The following is a 15,188-nucleotide window of genomic DNA, read 5'->3' as shown; positions in this document are numbered from 1 at the left end:
TGCTGTCTAGTGACCATATGATTGCTCCCTTATATACCACTTTTCCACAGCTGTTCACAACCACTGGTGGTGCTTGGTGTTGTAAAGATATTTGAGGTAATGTACACTAAGCACTTTGAACACTTTAAAATCACTATCAGGATGTAAAGAACATTTAATGGTCAAATGCAATTAGCGGCTCCTGGGTTTGTATGTGCCATAATGGAATGGGCTGTATGCAATTGCAAGTTGTGGAAGTGTTTACAGCACAAATTTTTACAGCTGCTTTTCTTTATCTCTTCAGTTTAAAAATACACTCCGTGTCCCAAATTCCCAGGAGCGTGTTCCAGGTGGGACAAGGGGGACCGTGAGCAAGGAGGTTGGTAGATGCTTTCCAGAGTCTGTGCTTGTCAAGGGGTCCCTCAACACTCCTGAAAACCTGAACTTCATGGAGCCATTCCAAAAGCTTTCAAAGGTGTGTGTGTGAGTGTGTGTGTCTGTGTGTGTGTGTGTGTATGTGTGTGTGTGTGTGTTCATGCATATGTGTATAGAGGTGGGGGAACATTTATCCTAGGGATATTTTTTTCTGTTTATTTCAAAAGATTTCTCCATCTGTTAAAACAGACCAGTGGCGCCTTTACAACTTGAGTTACAGCTCAGCTCTTTCAAGATCCTCTGCTGTATGCTGGGACTTCCACCTCTCCCTGCCCCGGGTTCCTCATTTGACTAATGAAGGCTGCACTGTGCACCGCAGGATCATAAAGGAAAGCCTGCATATGGCCCTACTGTTTATGAACAACTGGTGCTCCAGGGAGGTGGGTTGGTGCAGTCATGCTTGGGTCAAGCACTTTGTCTTAATTTCTGCTACATGTGAACATGTGAAATGCTACAGAGGGCTCACACCAGGAGTTTTACAGGTCAGGCACCAAATCCCTATTCCCTGCATCACAAGGGCTGGAGGAGGCAGGTCAAGCTGGAATGCTAAGAGCAGAGGGGTGAAACTGCTGTAGATCCACAGCCACTCCTGGGGGGTGGTGGATACAAACTTTCAAAGTAAAATCAACCCCAAGAGCCATTGGTCCCTTCAGTTTTGATGGAGGGGCGGCTGTGCAGAGTGCTGAGTGGTGAGCCATTGTGACAATCACGAAGCCAGCTCCTTTCCACCCGTCCATCTGGCTGTACAAAGTGCTGACTGGCTAGCTGGCTAGCCACACTAGCAAATCATGACCCTACTACCAAAAGTCAAAGATAGATGATAAGGGTTGAAGTCTGGAGGGCACCATGTTGAGGAAGGCTGCCCATAGGCAGCAAGGCCTCTATCATACCAACTGCTGTCTGTTTTCAGACTCAAGAGAGCTGAAGGTGGAATGCTAAGATCTTAGATTAAAACTACACATTACAGTAATTTCCAGATTGGGACCACAGCATCCATGGAAGGGAGATTTACTCTTTCCTTCCCCAGTAGTGACCTTCTCCCAGTTCTCCCCTGTGCTGTAGGTGCTGCCTGTGAGGAAACATCTTGGCCTGAGGGGAGAGAAGGAGCAGGCACAACTTGGTCAGCCACCACATCTAGCCCCCAGTGGTGGCCCCTCCCTCCCCCAACTGCCACCAGAATGGCATCTGAGGAAACATCTTGCCCGGAGGGGATGGGAGAAGGAGCAGACAGATCTTGGTGAGCTGCCACTAGGGACATACGGACTGTGTAAAATCCGCTCCATCTGTGTTTCGCGGATTGTCAGGCGCCTTTCGTTCCATCATCCACCCAGAGACGGATGCAAATATTTTTTTTTTCATCATGCAGAAAAATACGGAAATAATTACATAAATATTTACGTAAGTATTTATGTAAGTATTTACATAATTTCCCTCAGTACGTAACATTTAGTGTTTTGGCCCCCCACCCATTCAAAGTTTCCTCAGCAGAAAGTTACGTATTTTTCTACGGATTTATATGCGTAAATTTCAGAAAAGTAAAAAAATCATCCAAAAGTCTATGGACTCCGCACGGCCTGAGGGGGGTGCTCTGCAGTACATTCCGCAGGTCAGATTCTTAGAAATCTGAGCTCATTTTAATCCGTTCGAATTTCTCCAGCATCCCTAGCGGCCGCTATCTAGCTCCCAGGGGTAGCCCCTCTCTCCCCTAACTTCCACCAGAAGGGTGTCTGAGGAAACATCTTGCCCTGAGGAGATGGGAAAAGGAGCAGACACTTCGGTGGGCTGACGCTATCTAGCTCCCAGTGGTAGCCCCTCTCTCCAACAACAAGCACCAGAAGAGTGTCTGAGGAAACATCTTGCCCTGAGGGGATGGGAGAAGAAGCAGAAACAGCTTGGTATGCAGAAACACCATCTACCTCTCAGTGCCTTCCCCATCTGCTACCAGAACAGCATCTGAGGAAACCACTCCAGAATCCGTTTAAGGTTTTTGCAAACCGCCAAGAGAGCTTCGGCTATTGGGTGATATAGAAATGAAATAAATAAACAGATGTGGAGCAGTATATCAATGTCGTAAATAAATAACTATATAAATCTTGCCCTGAGGGGATAGGTGAAGAAACAGATTAGGCTTGAATTCAAAATAAGAGAAACTGCATAAGAACGAGGAACAGGCCAGCAAAGAACAGGCCAGCCCAGAAGGACAATAGATGCAGTTCAAACCTGAGTTTCATTGCTATATTCCCATCCACCTGGGCAACTGGACCAAGCATCATTGTCATGCTTCCCCCACCCCTCTCCTCCATTCCAGTCCCTTTCCTTGTGTCCCCTGTCTTTTAGATTGTGAGCCTGAGGGCAGGAACCATCTGACAGTTGATTGCTGTAAGCTGTGCTGGGAGTCTTTTGACTGAAGAGTGGGATGCTTTGACTAAATATAAATAAATAAGAGACCCCCCCCCCCTTGGCACCCATAGGGGCTTTTAAAAACATATGTAAGTGCTGCATGTGGGGGGGAGGTGTGATTTTCACAGGGAGTGAAATACTAAACACCCCTTCCCTACACACTGTGGTCCTGTTCTGGATTTCTCTCACCTGTGCTTACTTTTGAGTAAAAGTAAAACAGAAAGAGAGCTCCATGCTTAGTATTTAATGTAAAATGTAACTTGATGCTTAGTTTGCTAACTTCTTCTGTCACAGGAACATAGGAAGCTGTCTTACACTGCGTCAGACCTCTGGTCCATCTAGCCAAGTGCTGTCAACACTGACTGGCAGCAGTTCTCCAGGGTTTCAGGCAGGATTTCTGGGTTTTGGGCAGCCCTACCTGGAGATGTGAGAGACTGAACCGGAGACCTTCTGCATACAAAGCACATGCTCTATCACTGAGCTACGGTCCCTCCCAAGATGTCTGGCTTTCATTTCTAGTCACAGAGATTTTCAGGCATTAGAAAAAAAGCAAAAACCCCCTGAACAGAGATGAAAGCGGGATGAGGCAATGAATCACCATACCACCTTCAAATCTTGGGAAGCGGGCGGGGAACCGATCAACCATATCCCACCTTTGTCCCACTGAAATCAACCCACAGTGTTCAATATGGAGCATTAGTTTATTCATCTGTTTCTTGGAGTTGGCTTTATATAGCTGACTGCTACAGAACACTCAACACTTGCTATCTTATGCATCACTTACTAATGGGGTACCAGCACTTAAGTAGGCCAAATGCATTAAAGGCGGGTTATGCATTTAAATGACATGAGCTTTTGTGCGATCTTATCTTAAGAACCGAATGTCACAGACAGTCAAACTCAGCCACTGCCACCTAGGGCAAAGAGTCATTTGGGTAAGCAGAAGCCTCTATGCATGATACCAACCAAGTACACTGTATTATACTATCAACAGAATGCTTATCTCAACAAGAACCTAGAACTTGTAGATGCCATACATACCGAGGAAGTGGCTGGAAGTGATCATAGGGCATGACTTCTTTAAATCCGTCGCTGTGGATGAAACAAGCATTTACAAAGTTATTTGCCAGACGCCAGATTGATATTTTTCTACATGTTATACAAATGCACTTACACACACACATGCACACACACACACACACACACACCAGAGTTTTCAGAAACAACACACTTGTGGGATGGATGTCCTCATCTTTCCTGTTAAAACTTGACTACTGAAATTAGGCCCCACGCAGAAGTTAATAAAATTGTCTCCTATTTTGTTGTTTTAATTGTTGTGAACCACCCAGAGAGCTTCAGCAACTGGGCAGTATAAAACATTCATTAATTAAGTAGGAGCCCAACTAAATGTTATGCCAATCACGTAGAATGTAGCTGAGGCTTGTCTTACTTTTTACTCTCGTGTAAGTGCATGTGGCCCAGATTCGGATCAGGACCACAGCGCTCCATGAAGTGGTGGTGGGGGGATTCCCTGAAATTCCACCCCCTCCTGTGGAAGGTGTTAAAAAAGTGAGGGGAAAATCCATTGGAACCTGTCGAGGCTTTTTTCTCTCTCTTTTTTAAACCCCCTGCAAAAAAAAAAAAGAGGGGGTTCAGGGGAAAAATGGTGAGGGGGAGAGGTTTAACTCTCCCCTTGCAGAGTGCTATGGTTCCAATCTGAATTGGGGCAGCACATGCCTACATGACGGTAAAAAGACAAGCCTCAGCTGCACGCTATGATTAGCATCACACATAGTTAAGGAAGTGTTAAGGGAGTTCTGTACCGTTCCCAGGCCAGTGTCTAAAAATACCAGCCTGCAGCAGGGTTTCTAGGAAGAGAACATGGCAGTAGGGTTGTACTTAATTCACTGTGCCTGAGCACAACATGTTCATCCACTTCTCAGAGATGCTAGCTCTGACCTGGAAAAAGAATGGGGCTGCTTCATATATACCCTCAGGCACTCTGGAGCTTGATTAGGAACCTTACGGACCAAGGCTGGAACCACTCTACCCTCCCTCCCTTGTTGCCCTTTAGGCCTCAAACTGCCTCCCAAATGCTGCTGTGAGGCCACCGCTTTTACTTCCAATCTCTCCTCAAAACTCACTTTTTCCATGAACATCCATAGGCCCAATACCCTCTCCTGTAACTAAGCCCAGTTATGTGTAACTTTAAATAATCACATCTTCTTCCCGTTTTATCCTTGCCTCCATTTCTTTCATCTTCCCTTGTTGTCTCCTCTGAGTCTATTTTTAGACTGTACGTGCTGGGGCAGGGACCTGTCATCTCATTCTTTATCAAGTGTAGGAATGGGTGAATCTGTCAAGCTCGATTTTGATCATTTTTCTACTGCTAAATTTATTGTCTCATTTCTAGGTCAGATTGCAAATAGTTTTAATCTGCATGAAAATGTACATATTCTTTGTGTCCATGTTTCAAAATACACAGTTTTGTATGCATTTTTTCCAATGTGCACATGTTTGTGCTCACTTTTTCAAAGGCATACACTTTTCAAACATTTTTACTAAAGTGTTTTGTGCACATTTACCCCAATATTACTCATTTTTATGCAGTTTCAAATACACATTTTTTGTGTGCACACTTTCCCCAATGTACACATGTTTTATGTGTGAACTACATCGCAAACTACGGAAAAGTACGGATTTCATACTGTGATCTGGTTTGCGTTCAGGTTCAGGCAGTGTGAATTGGGTAAGTCTGCACTGAAATTCAAACCCAACAAATTTCTCACCCATCCCTAGGCAAGCATATAGATGGCACTGTATGAATCAACAGTAATGCCAGGCCTTGTGAGCTATCTAGGACTGTGTATGTCTTGGCCGCTCAAAGCCTTCTTAAAGCACAGAAGGAAACAGGGATGTCTAAAACCCCTGGGCAGGCCAAGGATAAAATCGAGGAGACAGGCTTTCTACCCTCACATGGTCAATGGACTAACAGTCTCTGCCTGAAACAATACAGGCTCCAGCTTCATCCCTCAGCTCCACCTCCAGCAGTTGACCTCAGGGACCCTGAACTGAAGAACATACACTGCAGGTCTGGATTTGGGTATGCCCACCCACAACCCTGGCCTGGCCCTGACACCTACAAGAAGGAGTAATAAGAAACAAACCAGAACGTTCACCCCATAGCATCTTAGCGCCTTTGTTTTTTATAGCACTGATATTAATGGCAAGTGCTCATATTACATGCTTCTCCGCCCCCCACCCCAAATAAAGCTCCCATCCTACTTGCAAAAGATTCTGTAACCTTTTATGATCTGTATTCAAGTTTTGCCAGAGTGGGTCTGCAGAGCAGGCCTGGTAAATTCTGAGCACCTCAGCTTTTGAGGGGTCGCTATCATTGATTACGTTCAACCGGGATTAGAGGAAACAGGACAGTTTAGTTGTAGGAAATGAAATCCACCAAGAGCGTTTCCTTTCTTCTTCTTGGATAGATCTCCAGCCCTGCCAGCTGGCATTGTAATGTGAGGTTCTGGGCTAGATACTGCAGTGTTATTTTAAGATACTTTAGCAGAGCCAGGAAACAGCACCAGACGATCCAACAGCCAGCACGCCTTAAATGTCATTGTGGAACTCAATATGGTCTATGTATGCTGCAACAGCCTTTAGGAACTTGGCAGCAGCATGATGTGGTCTTTGCACCACAAGCATCTTTCCTTTGCATTGCATTGCTTGGTTTTATTGGATCCCGTAAGGCTTACAAAGAATGAAAACCTAGTGTCCAAAAGGAAAGGAATTAATATGAGACATGGGCATCAGGTAGACCAATGGTTCCAAAACAGCACATTGGGGGTCATGCTAGAGTGTCTTAAGAGGGGCTCACGTGCACCTGAAAAATGAAGCCACCATGTTGGACACATCCACTGCTCTGTCCCTCAGAGTTGGGAGTTCCCATAGGGGAGCCCCATACGAGTCCCTTCTCTTGGGCAACATGAGTGAGTGACGTTGGGAGTAAGGATGCACGAGGATTCTCATGCTCAGCCCACACTTCAGGTGACAGGCATGGGGAAATCCCAGACGCACCATTGTTAGGGGTTGCCAGATCTGTGTGTGTTTGCCCCGTGTGATAAACCACTGAACTGCAGGTGGCAGCTTCTCAGTGAAGTTGCTTCAGGCCTTGGTCTGACTCCACTTACCCAGGCTGGCCACTAGATCACTTCGGGCAGGAAGGAGTAAAAAGAGGAGGTTTCTGTTCCAGCTGAGCTTTGCTTGAGCCACAAGGTTTTCCTGACCTCTGGCCTATTCCTGTATCCTTGGTTATTCTTTGGTCCTGACTCCTGGCTTGCTGCTCAATCCTGCCTCCTGGTTCATCTTTCAATCCTGGCCTATTACTTGGTCCTTGCTACTGGCTTGTCTCATGGCTTCAGGTTCCCAGTTCCTGGATCACCTGGGACTGCTGCTCATGGCCTAGACTTGACACCCAGAAAAGCACAATCCCTTCTCTGAAGAGAGGGTTCCGAACAGAGGATGGAAAGATACAACAAGGTGATGTTAATGGAACATCCCACAGGTCCATTGCTTTGGGAGCTTATCTATATCTATCTATCTATCTATCTATCTATCTATCTATCTATCTATCTATATATGATGTATGAGAAATTTGTTTCAGTTTGTTTTTGACCACGGTTTACCCCGTTCACACTTTCCAAACTGAACACAGACCTGTGGTCAAAATCCATACGCTTCCGATCTTGCAATGTGATTCGCGGACCAAAAAACATGTTTGACAGCATGCATAATTTGAAAAATGTGCATGAAAAAATGCATACTTTTGAAAAATGCATACATTTGATCAATGGGAGGAGAATGCATACATTACAAAGGTGCACACAGCTGATGCATATATTTGGGAAAATATGCATGAAAATACACATGGATTTTCATGCAAAAAGAAAAGAAAAAGGGTTATAATCTGATACAAACTCATGTCTGAACGAGCTTCAGGATGGAATTTGGAGAACGTCAACAAACTCAGGTTTTGCTGTGTGTGTGTGTGTGTGTGTGTGTGTGTGTGCGCGCGTGTGTATACGTATATATATACTGAAGTGTGTTTCTAGTTTTAATCCAGAAATAAACTGTGTCTCAGATATCAAACGTCTGGAAATCACTGGAGACAAATAAGCCAAGTTATGCAAAACATACATGCCAAGAGAGGCACAAAGCTACAGCTTGCGTTGGAAGCAACGGACACCACTACCCCGATCCTGCAAGGACATTCCACAGATTCAGAAACAAAATATTACACAGAAATATAATATATAATTATAGATAAATATAATATAGTATATACTTCAAATGTGTTCAGACCTCACTTAAACTGACAAACCATAACTTTACTTAGTAGGTTGAGATGAAATCCCCACTCCCACACACAACTCATTGCCACATTTGCAGGCAATGAAAAGAAGGGGGGGTTCAGCCATTTTTTGAGGGGAGCAAACATTTTCAAATGTTCATGCCCATGACAGCAGTGCTCTTCTGCCTTTTGCTTGGTAGTTGAGCTACCTCTGGCAGCAATGGAGATCCATGTGACAGCTGCTTCCTGTCAGCTGCCATCGTACCTCCACTCTTTCAGAATGCCCTAGACATGGTGTAATTCAAGGCCACCGTTTTGTGGGGAAATGGCAGCCATTTTTTCCTCACAAGCTCTCTTGGAAGAACGCTATGTAGCATCATTCCGAGACATTTGGTGGCAAGGAGAGGGGAACATGGCAGTGGTAAAAACAAAAAGAAAATAAACTGTGCCACTGCCACCACCATCAGAACCCCACCGATGTGAACTTTTTGTCATCTCCACAATCGTGACCTTCACCCCCTTCCCCCAGTTTCAGGCTTCAGAACTACACACAGAAATTTCTCAAGCAAGAACTTTTGGCTCAGCCCTACTTGCACAACAACAACAACAATAATTTATTTAATTTCTATACCACCTGATAGCAGAAGCTCTCTGGGCGGTTCACAAAAAAAACACATCACAATACAAAATAATAAAAACATAATACAAAATCTCTAACATACAAAATTTTAAACAATTTAAACAGCTAAAACATTTACTTATTATTTATTTCATAAATTTTTCATAAATAATAAATTATTTATTTTATATTTATTATTTATATTATTTATTTCATAATAATAACATCAATTGCAAATTTATACAAGCAAAATTGCAGCTTCCACTGGATGAAATCTGAATATACAAATCATAAATATAAGTGGGCAAACCAAAATACAGTGGCTGCCATACTTTTCTATAAAGAAAATTAAAGCTCTGCATGTATTGAGGGTAGGGATGTATGAAAGTCACTTACCTTTCCACGGATTATGTTGATGGTGGGGGGGGGGAGGCGTTCCGTCCCTCCCCCCAGAATCCTCGACGGGAGAGGAGGCGATCCATTCCTCCCCCCCGGAATCCTCTACGGCCGGCTGTGCTCCGTGGCAGCTCCACTGAGCAGCCGGCCAGGCCCAGGCCAGAGCCGTCCGCAGCCGGATTTCTGGCCACGGAGGGCTCTGGGTTAAAAAAAAAACCAAAAAACTGCGTACGCAAATGGCGGCGGCTATGGCCGCCGCCATTTGTGTTCCTTATTTTTGGCCGTCTTAATCTACGTAAATATTTACGTAGACTATGATGGCGAAAATAAACGGGAACGCAAATAGCATAGTGGGCGCTATTTGCGTCCCTTTTTGATTCACCGTTTTAGCCTACGTAAATATTTACGTAGGCTAAAATGGCGAATCAAAAAGAGACGCAAATAGCACCCACTACGCTATTTGCGTTCCCCTTTATTTTCGCCGTCATAGTCTACGTAAATATTTACGTAGACTAAGACGGCCAAAAATAAGGAACGCAAATGGCGGCGGCTGTAGCAGCCGCCATTTGCGTACGCGTTTTTTTGTGTTTTGTTTTGTTTTACCCAGCCATGATAGGCTACGTAAATCTTTACGTAGCCTATCACGTCTTGTCAAAAAACCAAACAAACAAACCTCCAGACTGCAAATGGCGGTGGTGGCAGCCGGTCGGAAGACCAGCTGCTGCAGCCACTGCCACTGCCACCGGAGCCGCCACTGCCCAGAATATCTGCCCCAGGTAAGTCTCGTCCCAGGGGGGATCAGCGGGGGGGGGGGCGGGGGACGCAGGCTGTTCCACCACGGAGTTCAGGGGGCTGAATGCACTGGCATTCGGCCTCACCGAGATCCGTGGCAGAATTCTCTGACATCCCTAACTGAGGGCAAACCTTTCCCTCCACCTTTGACATCGTGTGTGACCCAACCCCATTGACAGGGACCCCATAAGGCAGCCTTCCCCAGGTTGGTACCTCCAAATGTGTTGGCTTACAACTCCCATAAAGACTGGGGGTTTATGGGAGTTGTAATCCAACACATCTGGAGTGTGCAGGTTGTGGAAGACTGCCATAAGGTATGTGCCAGGGGCCTTGCAGTGTACAAGGCTCAGCCTCTGCATGCTATTGCCCATCATAATGGTGGTTATCTTGCTAGTTATAAATGAAAAGGATTTAGCAAGAACTCCATGACTTAAATGCCAACCACCCATTTATACATTTGTAATACAAACCTCGAAGGGCAGGGATCCATATTACATTCCTTCAGCTTGGGCTTGGGTTTCTTATTTTCAGGATAGTAATGGCAGTATTGATCTGGAACAACTCGCTTTGAACGGATATCCTCACACTCTGCAGAATTCAGTTGATAACCTATGGTGAGGGCAGGGGAGAGAGAATATTAACAGGTGGAAACATACATTCATCCACAGTTTTCTTTGTGCGATACCTGTTCTGTGTCCATTCCTCCTCCAGTCTCTCACACAGGACCCTATTCATACTTTTCACATGTGATACCCATATACGCACATACATTCCCATACCATTTCCGTACACATGCAACATTCGCACATGAAGTCTAAGAGTCAACTAAGATTTCAGTAACGCTGCCTACGACTGCATCCCTTCCCACCAACAGCACACAGACCCCATCTGCCCTGAAGCTTCCCTTGCGTGATGACAACTTTACAAACCTCTGAGCAGTTGGAATGTTCATAAACATTCCATAACCCCTTAGCAGTTGAACCCAATGACTCTAGAGGACTCCATTTCAATTGACTGAAGCAAGAGGTCTCTCAGCCAACAATGATGGAAGCTTTAAAAACTGCTGCCTAGATCAATCCTACTTATGCTGACTATAGTACATATGTCCATCATTCAATGCTGAAAAGATCACAAACCTTTTAATATAGCTGACCAGATTTACAAACACTGGGACAGTCTCTTGATGGACAGGCTTTCACAACCTCTGCAGATGCTTTAAAAAACAGTGGTCGGAGCATCAGGCAGTAAAATCTAAGGACTGGGGAGAGAATGTTTCACATACTTGCCCCCTTGATCAGACACCATGGCTTTTAAAAAAAATTACAACAATAATCTCAGTTTACCTTCCATGAACAGAACAGAATTCATGCCCATGGAATAGGGCTTTCTCACACACACCCTTGGAGGCTGCAGTCCCCTGAGCCCCTGAAAATCTGCTCCTGGAGGTTGGGGGGCTCTTGGGAATGCAGTGGGATATGGGGGTGGTATGCAAAACAAGAGGGTGTTGGAGGAAATAGCCCCTCCCCTATGTGAACAGAAGAGCAACTTAGGATCTAAGCCATTATGTTTTTTTATGTGTTGGCTAATGGTTCGAATCAAAGCTATGGTTTTCCCAGTAGTAACGTATGGCTGTGAGAGCTGGACTATAAGGAAGGCTGAGCGCCGAAGAATCGATACTTTCGAACTGTGGTGCTGGAGAAGACTCTTACGAGTCCCCTGGACTGCAAGGAGGTCAAATCAGTCCATCCTAAAGGAAATCAACCCTGAGTGCTCATTGGAAGGACAGATACTGAAGCTGAAGCTCAAATATTTTGGCCACCTAATGTGAAGAGAAAACTCTCTGGAAAAGACCCTGATGCTGGGAAAGACTGAAGGCAAAAGGAGAAGGGGACGGCAGAGGATGATATGGCTAGACAGCATCACTGAGGCAATGAATATGGACTTGAGCACGCTCCGGGAGAGAGCGGAGGACAGGAAGGCCTGGTGTGCTGTGTCCATGGGGTCACGAAGAGTCAGACACGACTGAACAACAACAATGGTTTGAATGTTGCACTGGGACTCAGGAGATCCAGGCTCTAATCCCTGCTTGGCGATGCTCACTGGGTGACTTGGGCCAGTCACTGACTCTCAGCCTAACCTACCTCACAGGGTTCTTGTGAGGATAAAATGGCAAGGAGGACTATGTAAGTTTTCCTCCTTGCAAGAGGAAAAAAGCAGGATATAAATGTAGTAATAAAATATAAATCTCTCTTACAGTTAACTGCATTAGAGGCCTATTGTCTGGGCAAACAGATGGGATGGGCAGAGAATAGTCATATTGGACAGCAGCGAAAAATTCTCTCTTAGAAGATCAGAGGTCATGAATAGGGTACTTGGACAATATGCAATTTTGCTTTCTTCAGTCACTCTTATGTAATATAATAAACAAGTAGCACCTTCAACAGCAGGAGGTGATCTTCTGTGGCTCTAATCACTTAGTTATATATTCACAATGTTACCCTCTGTCCCCACCCATAGAGTCCTCCAGTTGTATTGACTGTATTCTCAGCAATTGATTAGAGAAAATGGGGTAACATCTAGGGATGTTGGGTCAGTCGATTCCCAGTCCTTGTCAGTTTTGCATGTATTCATTCATTCATTCATTCATTCTGTCCCATTTCCAGATAAATCTGTGCATTTTTTCTTTTTAAAAAACTGCACAAAATTCCACGGTTTTATATGTGTTTCCCCACAAAAACACATTTCTGTATGCTTTTTATCCTAAAGGACGTATTTTATATGCACTTTGTCCAAAAATGCGAATTTTTAAAAGGCATTTTAACCTCAGCTATGCATTTTTATGTTTTTGGAGCCTGGAACTGTATCAGAACATTCAGAGAAGTGCAAAAACTGAGGATAACTGTATTCCAACCCACTCATGCACAAAGTGTGAATTGGGTTGGTTTGCGGACCAAACGAAATCCTCATGCATCTATTATGTCATCTGATATGTCCTAGCCTATTGTTATTGCTAGCTTCCCTGTAATTCCCTTCTTTGGCCACCAGCTGAGTGATGTTGCAGCAGTTGAATCCCTGCCCGATATCTAGAACCCAATGGACGCTGACGGCTCCAATATCAGTGCAGTAGTGAATCCACCCTAGGTTTCAGTCAAAACCAGTTAAAACTGTAAAGGAGCTATCCAAGGTTCTTTGTAAAGCACCTTGGAACCTACTGCAAGCTTGAGAACTGTCAGAAATTCTGGGGGCACCCATGAGCTTAGTGTTTGCGCACATCTCTGAACTGTGTCCTGTGGCATGTCGCCCATCGTTTACTGTGGCACCAGATAGATAGGCAGCCTTTGCAGATTAGTCAAAGTATGCATTCTGCGGTTCCAAGCAGCACCAGAAACAATTAAATCTGGAAGCCAGAATCACTGAGGTGATCCAAAAATACCACTGAGCTTAAACATTACAAAACCCACAAACATTTTTAACAAGATTCCTCCTTAACAGAGCAAAGGGAGGTGGGGAAGGGAAGAAAGGAACACTGGAGAAAGTAACTGGTGTAAATTATATGTATAAGAAATCGATGAATCCTTCTGTTGCTTTCTTGGCTGATGGGGTGTGGAGGAAAAAGGGAGAGAAGCTTATTCACAGGAGTGACTGTTCCACACATAAGGCAAGGTGGGAACATATGGTATGGGTTCTTAAGCAAGCAAGGAAGCAAACAAAAGCAGAAGAGACAAGGAACCACAAGAATAAACAACCAAAATGGAGTCAAGAAACCAAGCATCTATGGCAGAGTTGAAAACTCTGCAGTGTTACGTACCAAAGCTTTCAATTACCTGTCTCCTGGCTAAGCCAAAGTATCATCACATAGGGAAATGAAAACTATAAAAGAAAAACTGAGCACTGGATCACTGACATTATGACTACACGAGCCAGCTCTGCTGAGCAAGCAAAAAACTCAGAGCAAAAAGAAAAAGAAAAACAAGTTGAAACATAAAATGTAAATATTCAACACTTCAACTGCTTATTTAAATACAGCTGCATTTTATGGGACATCTATGTTTCCTGAATTCCCTTATGAGTCCACCACAGAGAACGTGAGTACGCAAGTCAGAGAGAACAGTGTTGAACAAATAATCAACCAAATGGGGAATGACAGTGCAGTTAATCCTTCCCTCTCCTCCCGCCCCCATTTTGTTTTTAAAACAATCATCTCCAGAAATATCCAAGTCATTTATAAGAAGGTAAAGGAAGCCAAATGGAAGCTGACAACGTCCAAATAACCTTACGTCGGAAACATTTAGGCCAGGCAGAAACAGAACAAGAGTCTAGAAATACTTGATTAAGATTAACACTGAACCAATGTTTTTGGCTTGTTTCTTTTTGCTTAAAAAACGGGCGGGGGGGGGGACATTGAAAAATCAAGTAGGGCGGGGGAAAGCATAGTGGGTTGGATCCAGATTTAGGCATGTGCAACTGAGCTGGCAGAAGCGGACTTCCCCACCTGCTCCTCCCCATGGCAGTGTCTCCAGGCCTCCGAAAATGCTACACAGAGGGTTAGGAGACCCTGTTGGATCAGATAGACTGTGATGCGGGAGGAAGAAGGTTCCCCAAAAATCAGGCAGAGGCACCTTCCGTGAGCAGAGCTCTCCACTCACAGAAAGTGACTCCGCCAATTGTCAGGGATCGTCTCCTTCCCTCAGCGCCCTGTACCACAGCCTAGTCCATTCCACAGGGCCCCTGGCCCTCTGTGTAGGATTTTCAAGAGACTGGAGGGGCTGCTGTGGGGAGGAGGGGGCAAGGAAGTCTTGCTTCCTCCAGCCTAGTGGCACACACTAGGATCCAATCCAGTATTTTTCAGGGACCAAGAGAAATTCTAAACTTTTCAGTCCCTGGAAGGGGCTTACTTTAACAAGTTGCAGAACAGCTTGTGTGTGTGCATTCTTTCTGTAACAAATTGGTCTTCTGCTGCTTGTGGTAGGAGAGCTCCAAATCAACATCCTTGCTGGTCACGCTACCCCCCCCAACACTGCCTTGGAAATGTCACTTGTGAGTCACTGTCTTTTCTTTTTTATGGGTGTCACTTTTTTCTTTATCCTGCAATGCCCCGAAAATGATGCTATATCCTGATAAAGCCATCAACAAAATCCAAAGTTAAGGAAAATATATAAAACTTCAAACAGTATTGTTTAAGACAAGTAAAGACAATGTTGTATCAATATAGCA

General features: G+C 44.6%; 1 protein-coding gene across 1 annotated transcript in view; it reads right to left on the bottom strand.

Moving 5' to 3' along the window:
• The window catches only part of ADAMTSL3 (ADAMTS like 3), a 415,333-nt gene that overhangs the window by 101,915 nt on the left and 298,230 nt on the right, over nt 1-15,188 (bottom strand). Inside the window, exons 11-12 of the mRNA XM_084817237.1 lie at nt 10,445-10,583; nt 3,856-3,906 (exon numbers count right to left, since the gene is read on the bottom strand). Coding sequence (XP_084673363.1) covers nt 3,856-3,906; nt 10,445-10,583 — 190 coding nt within the window. The remainder of the gene's footprint in view (nt 1-3,855; nt 3,907-10,444; nt 10,584-15,188) is intronic.

The sequence above is a fragment of the Heloderma suspectum genome, chromosome 11 (genome assembly GCF_057233095.1).
Source record: "Heloderma suspectum isolate Gila_16-S chromosome 11, 16-S_ref, whole genome shotgun sequence".
NCBI classification, from domain to species: domain Eukaryota; kingdom Metazoa; phylum Chordata; class Lepidosauria; order Squamata; family Helodermatidae; genus Heloderma; species Heloderma suspectum.
The sequence above is the reverse complement of the archived record's forward strand: the minus strand, read 5'-3'. Positions and strand labels throughout refer to the sequence as shown.